The sequence below is a fragment of the Lepidothrix coronata genome, unplaced genomic scaffold, assembly GCF_001604755.1.
Source record: "Lepidothrix coronata isolate B3197 unplaced genomic scaffold, Lepidothrix_coronata-1.0 Scaffold99, whole genome shotgun sequence".
In the NCBI taxonomy this organism is placed as follows: Eukaryota; Metazoa; Chordata; class Aves; order Passeriformes; family Pipridae; genus Lepidothrix; species Lepidothrix coronata.
In genome coordinates this window covers 3991561-4007964 of record NW_016690279.1, presented here as the reverse complement: position 1 = coordinate 4007964, position 16404 = coordinate 3991561, and the positions used below count along the sequence as shown (strand labels likewise).

The 16404-nt window shown below is 49.9% G+C and overlaps 2 protein-coding genes and 1 long non-coding RNA gene across 5 annotated transcripts; 2 read left to right on the top strand and 1 right to left on the bottom strand.

Annotated features, from left to right (window-relative positions):
- The first annotated feature begins 23 nt into the window (after window positions 1-23).
- Window positions 24-4193, top strand: LOC108501089. 2 transcript variants are annotated; one of them, XR_001876130.1, is made up of 4 exons: window positions 24-745; window positions 1372-1560; window positions 2203-2662; window positions 4091-4193. It is a non-coding gene; the product is annotated as an uncharacterized LOC108501089 (long non-coding RNA). The 2 variants fall into 2 exon arrangements; XR_001876129.1 differs by having other exon boundaries at window positions 24-775.
- Window positions 3693-14490, bottom strand: PLAGL2 (PLAG1 like zinc finger 2). Of its 2 annotated transcripts, none has more exons than XM_017822625.1 (4): window positions 14384-14490; window positions 10212-10313; window positions 8379-8774; window positions 3693-7446 (listed from the first exon to the last, which is right to left on the bottom strand). In XM_017822625.1, the coding sequence occupies exons 3-4, from the start codon at window positions 8639-8641 to the stop codon at window positions 6225-6227; spliced, it is 1485 nt and encodes a 494-aa protein (XP_017678114.1). In that variant the 5' UTR covers window positions 8642-8774; window positions 10212-10313; window positions 14384-14490; the 3' UTR covers window positions 3693-6224. The 2 variants fall into 2 exon arrangements, with proteins under 2 accessions (XP_017678114.1, XP_017678113.1); XM_017822624.1 differs by lacking the exon at window positions 14384-14490 and adding an exon at window positions 10664-10712.
- Window positions 10796-16185, top strand: POFUT1 (protein O-fucosyltransferase 1). The gene is made up of 7 exons (XM_017822626.1): window positions 10796-10967; window positions 11229-11350; window positions 11534-11716; window positions 12252-12364; window positions 13018-13210; window positions 13745-13987; window positions 14407-16185. The coding sequence occupies exons 1-7, from the start codon at window positions 10796-10798 to the stop codon at window positions 14593-14595; spliced, it is 1215 nt and encodes a 404-aa protein (XP_017678115.1). The 3' UTR covers window positions 14596-16185.
- Window positions 16186-16404: the final 219 nt, after the last annotated feature.

Below are 16404 nucleotides of genomic sequence, written 5' to 3'. Positions count from 1 at the left end.
GAGGTTATTCACTGTGTGTAAAAGTGCTAGAAAGTTTGTTTTTAGAAAACCAATTGAGCTTTAACAATTGGAAGTTTCTGGCTTTGGCAGCTGTAGCTGCAGGGAGGGAGGTCAGGCACAGGGCCTGTCCAGATCCAGCACAAGAAGGGACAGCGTGAACAGCAGCCTCGGGGAGGGAGACCATGGCTCTTCCACCCACTCCCAGGGCTAATCCCCAAACCCTTCACCTTCCAAGGGCATGTCCACTGGCTCCTGGGGCAGATGGCAGAGCTTGTGCCTGGGAGAGGGTTCTCAAAATGACTTGTGGTTGCAAAGGTCGCTCAGTAGCTTTTCCTCCAGCAGCAGTTTCGGAGCTCAGCTGCTCCAGGGGTGAGTCTTCGTGGTTCCACAGGTTCCTTTCTGTGCCTCTTGGAGCACCTCAGCAGACAGCTCTTGTGTTCTTCATCAGTATCCTCATTTAAGAAAAACACTGGTACACATGTTACAAAACAACCTTTCTAAAAATTGTTCCTAGGTATGAGCGGGAAAATCCCACGAAGCATCAAGGCTGAGGCACTCAGCAGGGTGAGGAGATCTCACAAACTCCAGAGAGGCTTCCAGCAGAAGTTATGAGATGTGCTGGAGTTTGCAGGCTCCTGCACCCTTCTGCTGACCTTGAACTGGCTGCTGCTGAGGACCATGAGCAAAGCTTGTGTTACCTTCAAGTGCAAGACACTGACTACAGAGGGAAAAGGGCTGCAGGCAGGTCTGTGGTCTGTTCACCTGGATGACAGAGGTGTGCCTGTCCCTGTCCCACAGGCTTTGGAGCCGTCCCCTGCCCCCTCAGTACATTCTGTGATAGGGCTGGTTATCCACTTGCATAGTAGTTTAAAACAAAGACACAGTTTGTGATCAGAGGGTGAGACTGAAGGTGAAAAGAGCTGTGAAACTGAGGGACAGCTGTTTTTTAATAAGACACTTTAATGTTGAGGGTTCTTCCCCTAACTGGAAATGAAGAACTGGCCTATTTAATAGTATAAAAATACCCAGATTCCAAATTCTCTATTTTTTAATCATTTGCCAATGCCTTTAACTTTCCTTGTCACTGTGATCTCCTGATACAGAGAAGCTCCTTCTGTGTCATGCATGTACTTTGTGCATGCTCATATTTAGGCACTGGTGGAAAAGATGGCACAGACCAAGCTTCAGCCATGAGCACACAGTGAAGGTGTTTCAGGCTCCTCCTGGAGCCTCCCTGTGCACAATGAAATAGAATGTACTTTGGACAGAAAAGCTGAGCTCATCTCCTGATGGGGATTTGTGAGAAGCAGAATGTGATCTGTTTTCTGGTCTCATTTCTGATCACCAGTTCCATTTTTTTTCCTGTGCCAGTCTGAAGCATTCAGTGGCGAGTGGTCTGTGGGAACATGTGGAGCTGGCAGATTGCAGAGTGCACTCTGGAATGAGACTCCTTACCTGGAGCCACAAGAATGGCTGAAACATGTGGAAGGATTCCTAAAGGATTCCAGTTATTCAGCAGAACGGAGTGAGTCTGCCCCTGGGTGCAGGGAATAGCCAGAGGTGAGCCCGATGTGTGCATGGATTGTGCAGCAGGGACAGCAGAACCTGAGAGGGGTCTGCTCACACCAGGGATGTGGTGATGGTGGGGAGCAGGAATAGTGGTCCTGTAAGGAAGCTGAGTCAGTGGTAATGGTGCCCCCCTAGGCAGCTTCCAGCTGCTTCCCAGGGGAGGCTTGGTATGGCTGTGGCCTGTTACAGGGAAACAGGCACAGAAAGGGTGAGAGGTGCCAGGGCTGGGGATCAGGGTGAAAACAGAGCCCAGGTTTCGCCAGTCCTAGTCCAGTAGATCAGGCTAAACCAAACTGCTTTCTCCTACCACACCAAGGTCGGGCGGGATGGGATTCAGAGCTTCACAAGGCAATTCCCATCTCTGAGAACTGGGAAAAATACGAGAAATAAATTATGGAAAAGAAGCAAATTTTGGATGAGGTTGGAAACCTGAAGTGGTTCTATTTGAGCCATTCACCCACCTCACTCTGGTGGCAGAATATCTCCAGGGCTTGGGCAGGCAATTAACTAAAAATAGGCACCTGAGGGAGAATTCAGTCAGCCTGACTAACCGGGATTAGAGAGGATAAGCAAGAAGGTCGGGTGATGGGAAAAGCATCTTTGAAGATTTCTTTGTGGAAATTTTAATTGCAGGCAGCAGAAAATGCCTCCTCGGGGTTGTTCTGTCCCGACAGCAAAGGTGGTGCAGTGGCAGAGAAAAGAAACGGGGATTTTTTTCAGTGAACTGCAGGAAATCTTCCCAGCAGCTGCTATTCACCTGTCAGCAAGGAAGGAATTAAAGAACAAAGAGCTGAGCTCACAACAAAAGTACTGAAATCATCAATCTACTGGAGGGAGAAAAGGGATTCCAGTTGAAGTGACACCATTTTTCAACACTGAGGGTAAAGAGCAGTGCTGTTGTGAGACACAGAACGGGCTCTGTCACAACACGGTGTGTGGGTATTCTGTCAAGTGAAATTCAGTGGAAGAAAATGCAAGATAACATGCTGTTCCTTCCTACAAATGGATTTTGAGTGAGCTGTAATCCCGTGGGGGAAAAGATCTTCAGCCTTTCACAGGGCTCTGGCAATCTGAGCCTGGGAGGACAGGTGAGGTGAGTTAACCCTCTGCTGCCAGGGAATGGCTTGGCTTGGCTATTTGCTAGCGAGCGAGCTGGAATCATTATTAGTAGTGGGACATTAAGTCCCTGGCTTTTTGAGAATCTGGGGTCTGATTTATAAAGGCTGGCAAGTTCATATGCTGTTCTTTTGCTGACTGGAGCTCTATGGGTTTATATATTATAAATATAAATATAGTGCAGTCTTGATATTTCATATCGCTCTTGGACATCCCCCAAGTCAGCCACACTTTAAAATATTTATTTAACTAAACCCTCCTGACCATTTATTTGCTGTAGTCACTCCTCTTGGGCTCAGTCTGATGCCACCTGTGATACAGGTGTGCCAGGAACACAGAGATCACAGTGCAGTGGTTCACAGGGCTCTGCTGGGCTGACTCACAGCCACGTCCTGGCCCCAAACTCGTGGTCCAAACCAAACAAAAACCAAAACCAAACTCTTCGTGGGATGAAGCTTTTTTTTATATCACATAACCAGCACAGTGTCTGCCATTGCCTCATGCACAAAGCCCTGCACATACACCACAGAACAGATTGCAGGCTGTGCTGCAGCAATCCCCCTCACAGCATGCCAAAGTTAACCCTTGTCCCTTACCTCCAGTTGCACTGGCAGGAGCTTGGCTAAGCTGACATCCACTGGTTTTCCTAATAGCTTGGTACATACTTCCTAATGGACTGGGATTCTCAAGTGCTGTAGCTTAGATGCTCAAAGTTTTCTCTTATGAACAGGTAAAAGTTAATTATAATATAATCTGTTCTGTGAATTGCACAGTCACTATTTCAAATGGAATTAGTCTCATTTGGTTTAGGCTGGCTGATAAAGTACGTGCAGATTAAACTCTGTTGTGGAACAGGAACTTGGAATTTGTTTTCCTGGAAATCAGCCCCAGTGCTGTATCTGACATGCTGCCTTTGCTGAGTTAGACTCTCCTTGCATTGACAAAGGTTATGGCAGTTCTGCTTGTTAGAGTAGCTGTGGAAAGCAAATCACACGTGCAAATCATAGCAAAATGAATTCCATTTATTCTTTGACAGACTACTGGTAGGAAAAAGATGCCTGGCTCTAAGTTTAGCTACCACTGCTAAAGGAATTCCAGTGATGACATCTGTTCAGAGTACAATGCAGGCAGAAAGCAAGAAAGCTGAATGTTCTGCATGGGAGAAGGTGTGTGATGGCATTGCATAAATCTGATAATCCTCACTGGCAGTGAGTGATCAGTTCTGACCATTTATTTCTCAAAAAAATAATAATCCTCTCAACTCAAGACAGGGATAAGGCTTGCATATAATTGGTAACAGTGTGAAACTCTTTTAATTTGCAAAGAGCAAAGCAATAGAAGACAGGCCTGAGGTATTCAATGCCGGTAAACAGACTGGCTGCAATGCCCTGTTTACCTTTGCTAGGTTAGAGAACAAGAAGGCACTCATTGGACTTGGAAAGGCAACATTTTCCAGTGGAGAAAAGGAAAAAAGTACTGCATTCAACTCGGGGAGATCATTGCCACAGGATATTGCTGAGGTAAATAAATCTTATATTACATTTTGATACAAAAGTCTTATTTGCAGCATTGCTGGCTAACCTAAAACAACCGATCTATGTTCTGGAGAATCAATGGATCGCTAAAGAGTCATTCTGGGAAGAATTACTAAGCTAAATTAAAAATAAAATTCTGGAGTAAAACAGAAGAGGGACAAGCCTGTGACCGAATGAGGCCTGGCTGATGTCACACGGTGGGATCATGGCTCAGCAGGAAGGAATCTGCATCGACTGAAGGGGATGTTCTCTGGGGAGGTGAGGGAGGACAGCATCTGGCTTTGCCCAAGGAGCTAACAGAGTAGAGGTAGATTTTGCATCTTCTAGATTTATGGAGAACAATATTAACAGATTTCCTGGTTTATATTGACCTACAATGGTTCCCCCATGCTGAGGTATGAAGATCTCCCTGTCCATAGACATCAACATGCATCAATGCACAGTGAGTGACCTCCGTATGTCCCCATCTGCAGTACAAGTGCCCAGGAAAAGGGGAGCAGGAGACAATGCAGATGCTAAAGGACATCAGTAGCTGGCTGCCACTTCCCAGTGTAACACTTCTGCCCTGGTAGGTAGTCAGCCCATGGAAGAGTTTAAGAGGTGGGGCAGGGAGCAAGGGATAGAGGACTTTTAACTTCAGGAGGGAAGGCTCGAGAAGGAGAGAACAAAAAAGGCCAGTGGAACCAAATCCAAAGCGAAAGGGTGACTGCAGGCCAAAACCCTTGCATCTGTTAGAACTACTGGTGTTGGGGAAAATGCTTCAGATACACTGACAGTGTGTACATGAAGGTGGGACCAATTTTTCCTCGATTTCTGGATGTTACCACCATTGAGGTCAAAATATACCTCGAGACTGCTTCCTGGATAAGCCAAAAAGGGTGCTGACCTCGCTGAATGGCTATGGTAAATAACCCCAAACCCCAGAAGTTCATACTCTGTTCCTCATCCCAAGGGAACCCAGGGAGCAGGGCCTGCAGCCTGTTCTCACCCACGCCTGGTCCGCCAGTGCTCGATGTCCTGAGCTCCTCACCCAGCTCTCTCACATGCTTTGGTTTCCAGATCTCTTTTCCTGGGGGAGATATTTAAGAGGGCTCTGTCCATACACCACACACCAAGCTAAGCTGTGAGAGCTGCTCCATCCCCTTCACATGGAACAGCCAGCATGAAAAGGTGGGAAGTTGCTGCCTACAGGGGCAGAGGCTGAAGTGGTCCGAAAGCAGTGTATTTCCCCATGGGGGAAGAACATGGTAAGTGAAGAGAAATCAGTGCAACCTGACTTCGTTGTGTAAACAGTGTTCTAGCTACACCAGAGATGAAGCCAGTGTATTCTGGTGCCTCCTATTTTTGTAATGGCTGGCAGAAACAGATTTGTATTGTGTAAACAATGTTCACTGTAACAAGTTTAACCTAATGGCTCCTGAAGAAGAATGAGGTGACCACGCTGAATTCACTATGTAAACGGGCTTGTTGCTTAACACTGATGTGGAGTAAGCTGTGTTGGGTGATGGGATGAGAGGTAGTGGGGAAGGACAGCCTCTTCCCCATTGGCTTCATACAGAGAGGGTATCCTGACTTCTTCTCCATGTGGAGGTGTTGGCTGGTTTGCCAGAATTGCAGTGTGATAACATGAAATGGAAGCTGGACTCTTCAAAAGTTTAGCCCAAGATGAAAGAGCCTCAACTCCTCCTCAGGGACAGTCCCTTCCCAGAGAGGAACATAGCTCCAGGATTCTCAGGGAAGGTCAGTGCTAAGCGCGGCTCCTGATTCACAGATTAAAAATTAGATAAAATATATCCAGTCTATTCCTCTGTACAGGACTGGGACTCACACGGGATATCAGCTGTTCCAGTCTACAAGTGCTCCCTCCGAGATCAGAAACCTCCCGTCTGACCCAGCTCTGCAGAGCTTTCACACCCCCAGGGAAGGAAGAGTTGTGCGTGTTTAAGGCTCTCCATCTCCACAAAAGGGTGGCTGAAAGATCTGTTCTCCAGTGCTATTTCCAGCTCATTGGAATGCCTGGTGGAACCGTGGCAGCGTGGTTGTGCTCAAGCTGGAGGTGAAGACGGGGGGCAGTGAATGAAGGGGCCCAAAGTTCAGCGAGGCCCCAGCTCCGGGAGACTCTTGAGGTTGATGTTGCAAAGTGGTGAGCAGTGGCTGCGCCTCCCCCTGCGAGTAGCCCATGACCAATCCCCCCGACGACACAGGTGGATTGCAAGGAGGAAGATTTAGGGGGAGGAAGCCAAGAAGATGAGAAAAGTCCATGTTAGCAGCACAGAGAGCCTCTGAGAGGTTAGCAGGGCTCTTGGAAAGCAAAGCCTCGTCCAGGGCAGGTGGCTGAGGCGAAGAGGACTGAGGCTCACCAGATGAGAGAGACAGGCTGCCAGGGAAGTCTGACAAAAAGCTGTCCACCTCTACTTTGGGTAGTTTCTCAGGCAAATATGAGGTAGATCCAAGCTGATACTTTGGAGGAGGTTGCGGTGGGGAGGAGATGGGAGAAGAAGACTCCAGAGGATAGCTCATTCCCATTGGAAGAGAATTAGGAACCAAAGAATGGGGCATGCCTGAGCTTGGCATGGTTTGAAGATGCGTGCTGTACATGCCCACAGGCAGCATGCCAGGGAAGCTCTTACCACCCATCATGTCTCTGGATGCCATACACAGGACGGGGCTCAGCTCTTCCTTCACTGCGACAGAGGAGCTGCAGCTGAGCAGACCCAACATGTCAACTGGCTCCGTCTTAATCTTCAGCAGTTCCTGGGAGTGGCTTTTCTTCATGTGCCTGGTCAGATGATCTTTCCTCCCAAACCTCTGAGCACAGTACTGGCACAAGAAGTCCTTCCTGCCCGTGTGCACCACCAAGTGTCTCCGCACGTCTTTCCGGGTGTAGAAGCGCCGATCGCAGTGGTCACACGGATGCTTCTTTTCCTTCGCCCCGCCGGACGCCCGCCTGGAGTGAGCTTTGAGGTGCTCCAGCAGGACCTGGGTGCTCTCAAAGGTCTGCAGGCACACCTTGCAGCTGAGATCACCGCTGGCAGCCGCGTGCATGGCCAGGTGTCGCCTGAAGCCCAGCTTGGTGTTGTAGTTCTTGCCGCACTCGGGGCAGTGCAGGGCCTCCTTGTTGGGATCGTGGGTCTGGAGGTGGTTCCGAAGGTGGTCCTTCCGGTGAAACATCTTCTCACAGTACATGCACTGGTGAGGCTTCTGAGCAGAGTGCGTGGCCATATGCCTTTGGGGAGAAAAGCAGGAAAGGTTAGGCAAGCGTCCAGCCCCTGAGGGGGGACACAGGCTTCTTCTCCAAAATTTTCCTCGCGTCCTACACTTTATGCCACAAAAATCCCAGAGGGCATTTTACCACCACTAAAGGTCAGGCACAGGAGCACAACATTTCAGGCAACAGGTACAGAGTCTGTCCCAGCAGTTACAGAATCTGTCCCAGCAGTTACAGAGTCTGTCCCAGCAGTGCCCGTCCTCCCCAGAACGCATCACCTCTGCGCAGGGGCACTGCGGCCGCCTCTCCTCAGCTCCTGCCCTCTGCTGAGGCTGCCAAAGGGCAATTGGCAAAGAAAACCTCAGTAGTTTGTGACACAAAATGCTCGTCTGCAGGTTCTGAACGACTTCAGCTCATCAGGAGGATCAGGCTGTGGCCAGGCCTGCTGACAGCCACTGTGCTCTGATTTCACCTTGAGATCTCATGCTTTCTGACACTGTGGTTCATCTAGTTTCAAGTTCCCACTGATCACAGTTTAATTATGCTATGTTCTACTCCAGTACATAAATGGCAACTCTACTTCTTCATGCTGGAGCAACAGGTGCCATGGAATTATCCCTGTGGTTAAAGTCAGAGGTGGGGCTTAAGAATGCAAATGCTATTCTTGCTTTTCATTTTGTTTTTTAATCTGTGAACTTCACTTTTTGCTTCAATTTCCTCTTTAGTAAAACAGAAAACAGCTCAAGCTCGGGATAAAGAGTTATCTGAGGTTCTCTGGAAGGCGCTTAAAGAGATGCCAAGTATGGTAATGTCTGGGACTCAACTGCTTTGCAAGGTAAAAGGGCATTTCCCCTCCTCCAGCTTCTCAGAAATTCAAGCAAAGACACACGAGGGAGGGGTTTTCCCCTGTCTTCTGGCAGTGCTGGGCAGAGGCACTCACAGGTACCTACCTATAGAGCTTGTACTTGGAAGCAAAGGCCTTGCCACAGTGCAGCTGGGGGCAGTTGTAGGGTCTCTGCTCCGAATGGGAAAGCGTGTGAGTTCTCAGCTTGTCCACGTGAGGGAAGGAGGGCTCCGATAGTTCACACTGGCATTTTCCCTGACTTTCGGTCTCTTCACCTCTTGGTCTGGGGACTAATTTCCAGGCTGTCTCTTCCTCCTCCTGCTTTGCATCTTGAATCCAGTTGGGAACACTGGGAAAAAATGCTGTCATGGCAGGTCTAGTAGAGCAGGGCCATGTCAAGCAGAACTCGAGCCTGCGGGCGGCTCGCTGGGGTGTTGTCCTGGTGCAGTTTTCTGTTGGAGCCCTCTGTGACCAAACTGCTTTAACAGCCAAACTTCTTCATCTGAAATCACAGAAGGCTGGTGTTAAAAAACTGCATCCTTCACCCCTGCACACAGACACGTGTGAGAAGCATTTAACAAGCATTATGAACATGACATGGTCTCCACTAAGTTTTTCTTTCTTTTTTCCCTTAACCTGTTACTTGAATAAAAGCATGTTAAGCTTTTTCTGAATTATGTTTTTTTGCAACTATTAAAAGCCAGTGTTACCTGTTACATGTATTTTCTCCTGAAACACTGTAGAGAGGTGTCTCCTTGTAGCTCTAAATACCTTCCCCCACGTGTTTTTTGGATTGCTGCTCATCCCATTTTTTCATATTCTCTCTTGTCCTTGGTCTCTGCTTACACAGAATCCCCTCCTAGAGCTTCTCAGAGAAACAAAGGTTCTCTTGTATTTTTTTCTTTTTTTCACATCCATTCTGCTGCCAGCTTGCTGCTCTGAGCAAACCAACCTGAACCATCACACGTGAGTGAACAGGGCTGGGGAAAAAACCTCACAATTGCCAGCAACATAACACCTTTTCCAGGAAGGCAACAGATGCTGCTCCTCTTCGGGGTGGGATTACTCACTGCATTTTCACTTCTCGACTCTGAGGCAGATTCTGCCTCTCTGGATTAGCAAGTTTTCTACAGGAATGAGCAATTCTTAATCCTTTTTTTTTCTTTGACACTCTCTTCCATTAATAATGGAAGCTCAAACTGTTTCCTGTTCAAAAAATAACAGGCTCCTGTGAGCCCTGCTGGCTTTCATGTTGATGAAGATCTACATTAACATCTCTCAGCAGGTTGTTCTTGAGTTGCGTGTGTCTTGTTGGAGAAGTACAACGTTTTTGAACAGTTCTACCACCACCTCGACTGTTAAACAGCCAGCTGAAATAAAAACGATCTTTCACTTAATTTGGCTGCCCGAGAAACTCTTCTTAAAATAGCATCAAACCCTCAAGCTCTTTCTCACTCCAGGATTGCTTCAGAGGAGGAACTTCCTGCTGCACATCAGCACTGAGTGCCAGTTGTGGGCAGGATGTGCAACTGCGACGGAACAAACCAACCCCTGGTAAGAAAGCGCTCAGGGAACGTTGTGGAGAGCTGAAATAAGAATCAGTGTGAGTGAAACATCAGCCCCAGTATGGGGTGGGAAACACTTGGAAGTGGGATGACTACAAGAAAAGGTGTTGCCATGAGGTTTGGGAATGCCCACTAAGAACAGAGCTATGGTTTTGTGCATGCTCAACCTACGTGAGCAGAGCAGAACAACAAAGGACCCAGAAGTGCTGAGGTGCCACTGTGGGACGAGCCAGTGTGATGTGACAAACTGCTGCCCGACCCCTCCTCAGCCCCCGTGGCTCAAGAGCAGCCTGGCCTTTCTAGGTGCTGCAACCACGAATATTTCCAGCTCTGTAAAAAAAAAAAAAAAAAAACAAAAACGAGCGTTTCTCTACCTCCTGCTCCACAGGTCTCCGGGGAGTCTCCGCCACTCTCACCAGGTCGTTGCTCCTTTCCCTCCGAACGAGCTCGGCCATCTGGGCCAGTTTCAAAGCTACCTGGAAGAAGACGGAGTTGGGGTTTTGGTGTTTTTCCGAGTAAATTATAAGGAGTTTTAAGGTGCTGTCGCAACCGCCATGCAAACGGGAGACGCACACCCCCCGGAGCGCCCCGTGGACGAAGCAACCCCGGTGGAACGCGACCACATCGCCCCCCTCACCCCCAGCCCTGAGGGGAGGGAGGCGGGCCCGGCCTACGCCCCCCCACCCCGCCCCGCATCCTCCTCCTCCTCCTCACACGCCCCCCTGCCCCTGAGGGCACCCCGCCGCCCAGGGGAGGGTGCGGCCGTGCCACCGCCCCTCGCTGCGGTGCCGCCCCCCTCTCTCGCCCACCCCCTCCCCGCGCTCACCCCGTTCCCCCGGGCCCCGCCAAGCGCGGCTCCGGCCCCGGCCCCGGCGGCGCCATTGCGCGGGGCCTTCTGGGAGTGACGTCACGCCTCGGTGGTGGCCGCCAGAGCGCCGCGCCCGCGGGGCACGACGGGATGGTGGCGCCGGGAATTGGCGGCCGCCGACGAGGGGGAGCTGCGATGGCGGCGCCGCCGCTGCCGGGGCTGCTCGTTCTTATCCTGCTGCTCCTCCCGGTGACGGCGACGGGGAGCGGCGCGGCGCCCGCCTGGGACCCGGCCGGTTACCTGCTCTACTGCCCCTGCATGGGTGAGGGTCTCCCGCTTCATCCCTGCGGCGCGGTCCCCGAGGTGTCTCCCCTGTGCATCCCCACGGTGCCTCACCCGGTGCATCCCCCCCGGGTTCCTTCCCCGGCGCATCCCGCGCTGCATCCCTCGGTGCGTTCCCTGGTTCATCCCCCGGTGCGATTCCCGGTCCCCATTCCCCGGTTGCATCCCCTGCTCCATCCTCCAGTTGCATCTCCCCGGTGCTCCATCCCCCGCTCCATCCCCGCTCTCGTCCCTCCCGCAGGTCGCTTCGGGAACCAGGCCGAGCACTTTCTGGGAGCCCTGGCCTTCGCCCGCGCCCTCAACCGGACCCTGGCCGTGCCGCCTTGGATCGAGTACCGGCACCACCGCCCGCCCTACACCAACGTGAGCCCCCGGCGGGCGCAGGGAGGGAGCGGGGGGGCGGAGGGCAGAGCCGGGATCTCTCCCGGGGGTAAGGTGTGAGCTCCGGGGCACCAGGGGAGGGACTCCCGGGGATGAGCTGCGGGCTCCGGGGAAGGCTCGGCGGTCCCCCGAGCCCCCGGTTCACGGGCTCTGTCCCCCCCGCAGCTGCATGTCCCCTACTCGGAGCACTTCAGGCTGGAGCCGCTCCAGCGGTACCACCGCGTCCTCAGCCTGGAGCAGTTCATGGAGCACCTGGCCCCCCTGCACTGGCCGCCCGGACGGCGGGTGGCTTATTGCTTCGAGGCGGCGGCGCAGAGGAGCGCGGACAAAAGCACTTGTCCCATGAAGGTGAGTTATTCCTCGGCCCCGCGGGCGAGGCTTGTCTCCGCTGCGGTTCCAAAGGAAAGGACTGACGCATTCAGGTCGCCGTTGATTTGCAAATTTGGGAGTTACCCACCGCAAATGGGTCTTTGTGGCATTCCTTTCACCGCTTTTGGAGAGGCATGCTTTTCTTTTCATCCTTCATCCTTTTCTTTGTCTCCCAGTGTTTGGGGATCGGGAAGATGGTCTGTGCAAGTAGATTTTATCACTTCAGACTTGACTGTGACTGCTCTGTTTCCCAGCTGTGGTAGAGTTTTCCAGCCAGTGTTAAAGCAACCTCTCTTAACTACAAGGCTGTAGTGTCCTTCTTTAAGACAGCCTTTGCAGTAGTTCTCAGGTAATTTTCCTTTCTGTGGCCCTGACCTGTGACGGACAGGCTGTTGTATTCTGGCTGCTTTCCTCCCAGAACAGAAAAACTCCAGCTTTGCACTCCAGGATCTTGCTAGATCTGCCTTGCAGGCTCTGTGAATGCACTGAACAAACACTTGTCTTTCCTTTGCAGGATGGAAACCCGTTCGGTCCGTTCTGGGATCAGTTCCAAGTGGATTTTGATAAGTCTGAGCTCTTCAAGGGAATTTCCTTCAGTCCTGCTTACAAGGACCACTGGATCCAAAGGTAGTGGGCATTTAGAGTCACTCATGAAAACAGTCATGACTGTGTATTGTGAATTTACATTTTGGGGGAGAGATTGAAATACTTAGTTAACAATGTAATTAAAAATCTTAATTTTTTTCCATTAAATATTTGCTCAGCTCTTCCTGTGGGCACTATTAGGTGTGATTGCACCAAATCAGATTGATTTCTGAGCCAGTAATATTTAACTACAGTGTTTATTCATTATTATTCATATGTAATTAATCTTCAAAACTAATTTGGCTCTCATTTGCTGATCATCATTTTGCTGGTTACTTTGTGTTGTCAGAGATATGAGCGACTTTAGTAAGTTTGGGTGAAAGAATTGCTCTAGTCTGGGAGGAAAATATGACCTCCCATTGCTTGGTAGCTCCTCAGTGAGTCAGTGAGGTTCTTAACTTTTTGTCTGTCTGATAAAAAGTCTGAGGTAAAACACAGCAATCCAAATTTCTTCAATGTCAGTGAGCTTTGTCAGATGGCAAAATGGTTAAAACTGATCTAAATTTGGAGCAATAGATGGTGCACATTTTGGGATGTTCCTGGTTTCCATTCTAACCTTCACCTCAGTCTTAATGCAGGATGGAGTGTCCAGGATTATGCCGTGTTTCAGACTGCTGGGGTTTGGTTTTCCACAGGTTTCCACCCTCTGAGCACCCTGTCCTTGCCTTACCTGGAGCTCCAGCCCAATTCCCTGTCTTGGAGGAGCACCGGCCCCTCCAGAAGTACATGGAGTGGTCTGATGGAATGGTGAAGAAGGGAGAAGCCTATATCCAGTCTCTGCTGGTCCGGCCCTACGTTGGGATTCACCTGAGGATCGGCTCAGACTGGGTACGGCTCCAACATGGGCTGGTGGCTACTGGGGTGGGGACAGAGCTGACCAGAAAGGAGCTGTGCTGGGACAGCCACCTGATCCCTGCTGGCATTCAGGAGCAACCTGTGTGGTGGCAGTGCTGTTGGAATTCTTTCAAACAGGCAGAGGTTGGGAACATGATGGTATTTTCTCACACTTGCCACTTAAACGTGGTACTTTGAACCTAAAAGGAGGTTGTTGTGAGATGGGGTTCAGCCTCTTCTCTCAGTGACAGGAAAAGGGAAAATAGCCTCAAGTTGCACCAGAGGAGGTTCAGGCTGGATATCAGGGGAAAATTCTTCACTGAAAGAGTGGTTAAGCACTGGCACAGGCTGCCCAGGGCACTGATGGAGTCACCATCCCTGGAAGTGCCCAAAAAACCAAGAAGACGTGGCACTTTGCAATATGGTTTAGTGGGCATGGGGGTGTTTCATTCAAAGTTTGGACTTGATGATCTTGGAGGCCTTCTCCAACCTTAATAATTCTATGATTCTCTTTTTCTCTTCCAATAGAAAAACGCCTGCAACATGTTGAAGGACGGGACAGCTGGGCCTCACTTCATGGCTTCACCCCAGTGTGTGGGCTACGACCGGAGTGCTGCGGTGCCTCTCACCATGGACATGTGCCTGCCAGACCTCAGGGAGATCAAGCGTGCTCTCAAGGTCTGGGTGACAAAGATTGAAGCTAAATCCATTTATATCGCTACTGATTCCGAGCCCTACACAACGGAAATACAGCAGTTCTTCCAAGGAAAGGTGAGTCTTCCAGAAACCCATTCTGGCAGGATTGCTTTGGCAAAAATCTCCCTTGGATTCTGGCCTGTGGCTGCTGTGTGTAATAGGTTATGCACAGCCAAACATTGCCATCTCAAGGTGAATTTGACTTATAGCAATAAAAATTATCATGTAAAAAACTCTTTGTTTCCCGGAGGTTGAAGAGCATTATCTGGCATGGTAGTAAATATCTCCTTGAAAAGGGCTTAAATTAAATAAACCCAAGTGATTTTCAAAAATGTTCTGACACTGATCTAATCATAAATGAGTTATAGGGCAGTGTAAGACAAACCTCCCTCTTTCTGTTGCGTATTCCTATTTCTAATACAATCTATTACGCCAAGACATTGAATTGTAACAATAGCTGACTGGATTTACCTGCTTCCCTTGTTTCTCTGCAGCTCAAGGTTGTCAGCTTGCAGCCAGAAGTGCCTCAGGTTGATCTGTACATCCTTGGCCAGTCCGATCACTTCATCGGGAACTGCGTCTCTTCCTTCACCGCCTTTGTGAAAAGAGAGCGCGACATCCACGGGAAACCCTCCTCGTTTTTTGGCATGGACCACCCCCCCAGGTTACGGGATGAGTTCTGAGCAAAGGAGAACAGGCTCTGTGGTTCTCAGGGCTGTGAGCTCAGCCCTTGGTGCTGCTGGTTCCCCCGTGTGCAGTCACTGCCGGGCTGCCCACACCTGCTCCTGCCCTCTGACGCTCCTCACGGTCATTTCTAGACTGTTCTCTCTGACATCTCCTGAATTTCCAACGTGAGGTCAGATAGAAGTTTTAAATCCTATAGTTTATAGGGAACTATAAACTACATATAGTTTTTTAAGATGTAGTTTTTTATAGCTCTCCATTCTCACTCTTTGGGGCTCACCAGCGATCATGATGAAGCAGCTGCTCAGATTTCCTCTTCTTTTTTTTAACGTTAATTCTTAACTCTTACCTAGAGATGTTTTGAAGCTTCTTGCTCAAAGCTGACCATAATTGGTTCTTTTAATTGCAAAAGTATTGTCAGGCATATCAGGATCCCTGGAAAGGGCATGCAAGGTGAAGCTCAGAGCTGAAAAAGCTCTGAGTTTATTGAGGGCAGCTGTTGCCTTACCAGATGCCTGTCGCTTTAGTGCCTCAGTGTCCCTTTCCCTGTCCAAAGAGATTCCATTCCCAGTGCTGGGGGGCCCTGGATCCCTTCAGCAGTGCTGGAGGAGCACAGTGGGGCACAGTGGCAGCTGCCTCTTCAGCCTCTACGTCAACATGGGGGAAGGCACATGCAGGGACACAGGAGATCTGTCACAGCCAGGCCAGAGGTGGAGATTTAGAGCTTGTAGCTTTGTAGCTGTTGATGTCGGTGAGGTCTGTAGGAGGAGTGAAACTTTGAGCCAGGATTATTAAAGTAGCTGTAGTGGGGTTGGGTACGTCGTGCTTGGGTCTATGGTAGTGGTTTCTGTTTGGTTTTGTACTTTATAAAATAACCCCTCTGAGAGCGTCACCCTTGTCTGGGGGGCAGTTCCCAGGGGAGATAACTCTGGAACGTTGCTGTTCATTGATGGGGAAGCAGCAGCCCAGACCTCTCCGTTTGGCTCAGTACAGTTTGGTGCTGGTAACACTGACAATCCCAACATGGTGAAACTCAACTTGACCAATGCCTTTTGGTGCTTCTGTGACTTCATTTTTTGGTCCAAAGACTGAATACAGAACTGTTCCTTTTTTAAAAATGCCACTTGTGTGAGTCTGTGGTACTGGAGCTGCTGTCTCCAGTGCCCTGCTGTGGTCCAGATAGCGCTGTTACCGAGGTTTAACTCTACATATCTTTTTTTATGGTGGTCTCTTCCTCCTTGGAGTCACTCCTGAGCATTAGGAGTTTGAAGGCTGAAGGAAGGGAGCAAAAAAGGGCTAATTGAGACGATCCCCCAGGTGTCAGGGTGGCAAAGGTTCATCATCTCTTATTTCCTCAGGGCTGGGTTCAAAAATCATGGGATTTGGGGGAAAATCAGTGGTTTTGGGGTCTCTGGAAGCCGGGCTTCTGGAGACCTTGCTCCTCCTTGGTGTTTCATACAGTTTACTGGTCTTGAGTGATGCCCTTAGGGCTGCCATGCCTGGCTTCGGAGCAAGGGGAGCCTTTCCCTGCACTGTTGGGAAGACGAAGTATTAAAACATTAGGGGTGGGGGATTTTTAGAAAATAATTAAAAAAGAAAAAAAAAAGGTATTTTTTGTACTAATAAAAACTTGATTTTGTATTCACTGGTAGTGCCCCGACATTCCTTCCTCCATCACGGGAGTCTGTGGTACCAGGGCTGTGGAAGGAGTGCACCGGAGGCACTGCTGCGGTCCAGACAGCGCTGTTACGAGGAGGGCGGGGAGGCTTCACCCTAAATGCCTTCTATTTACGGTGGTCTTTTCCTCC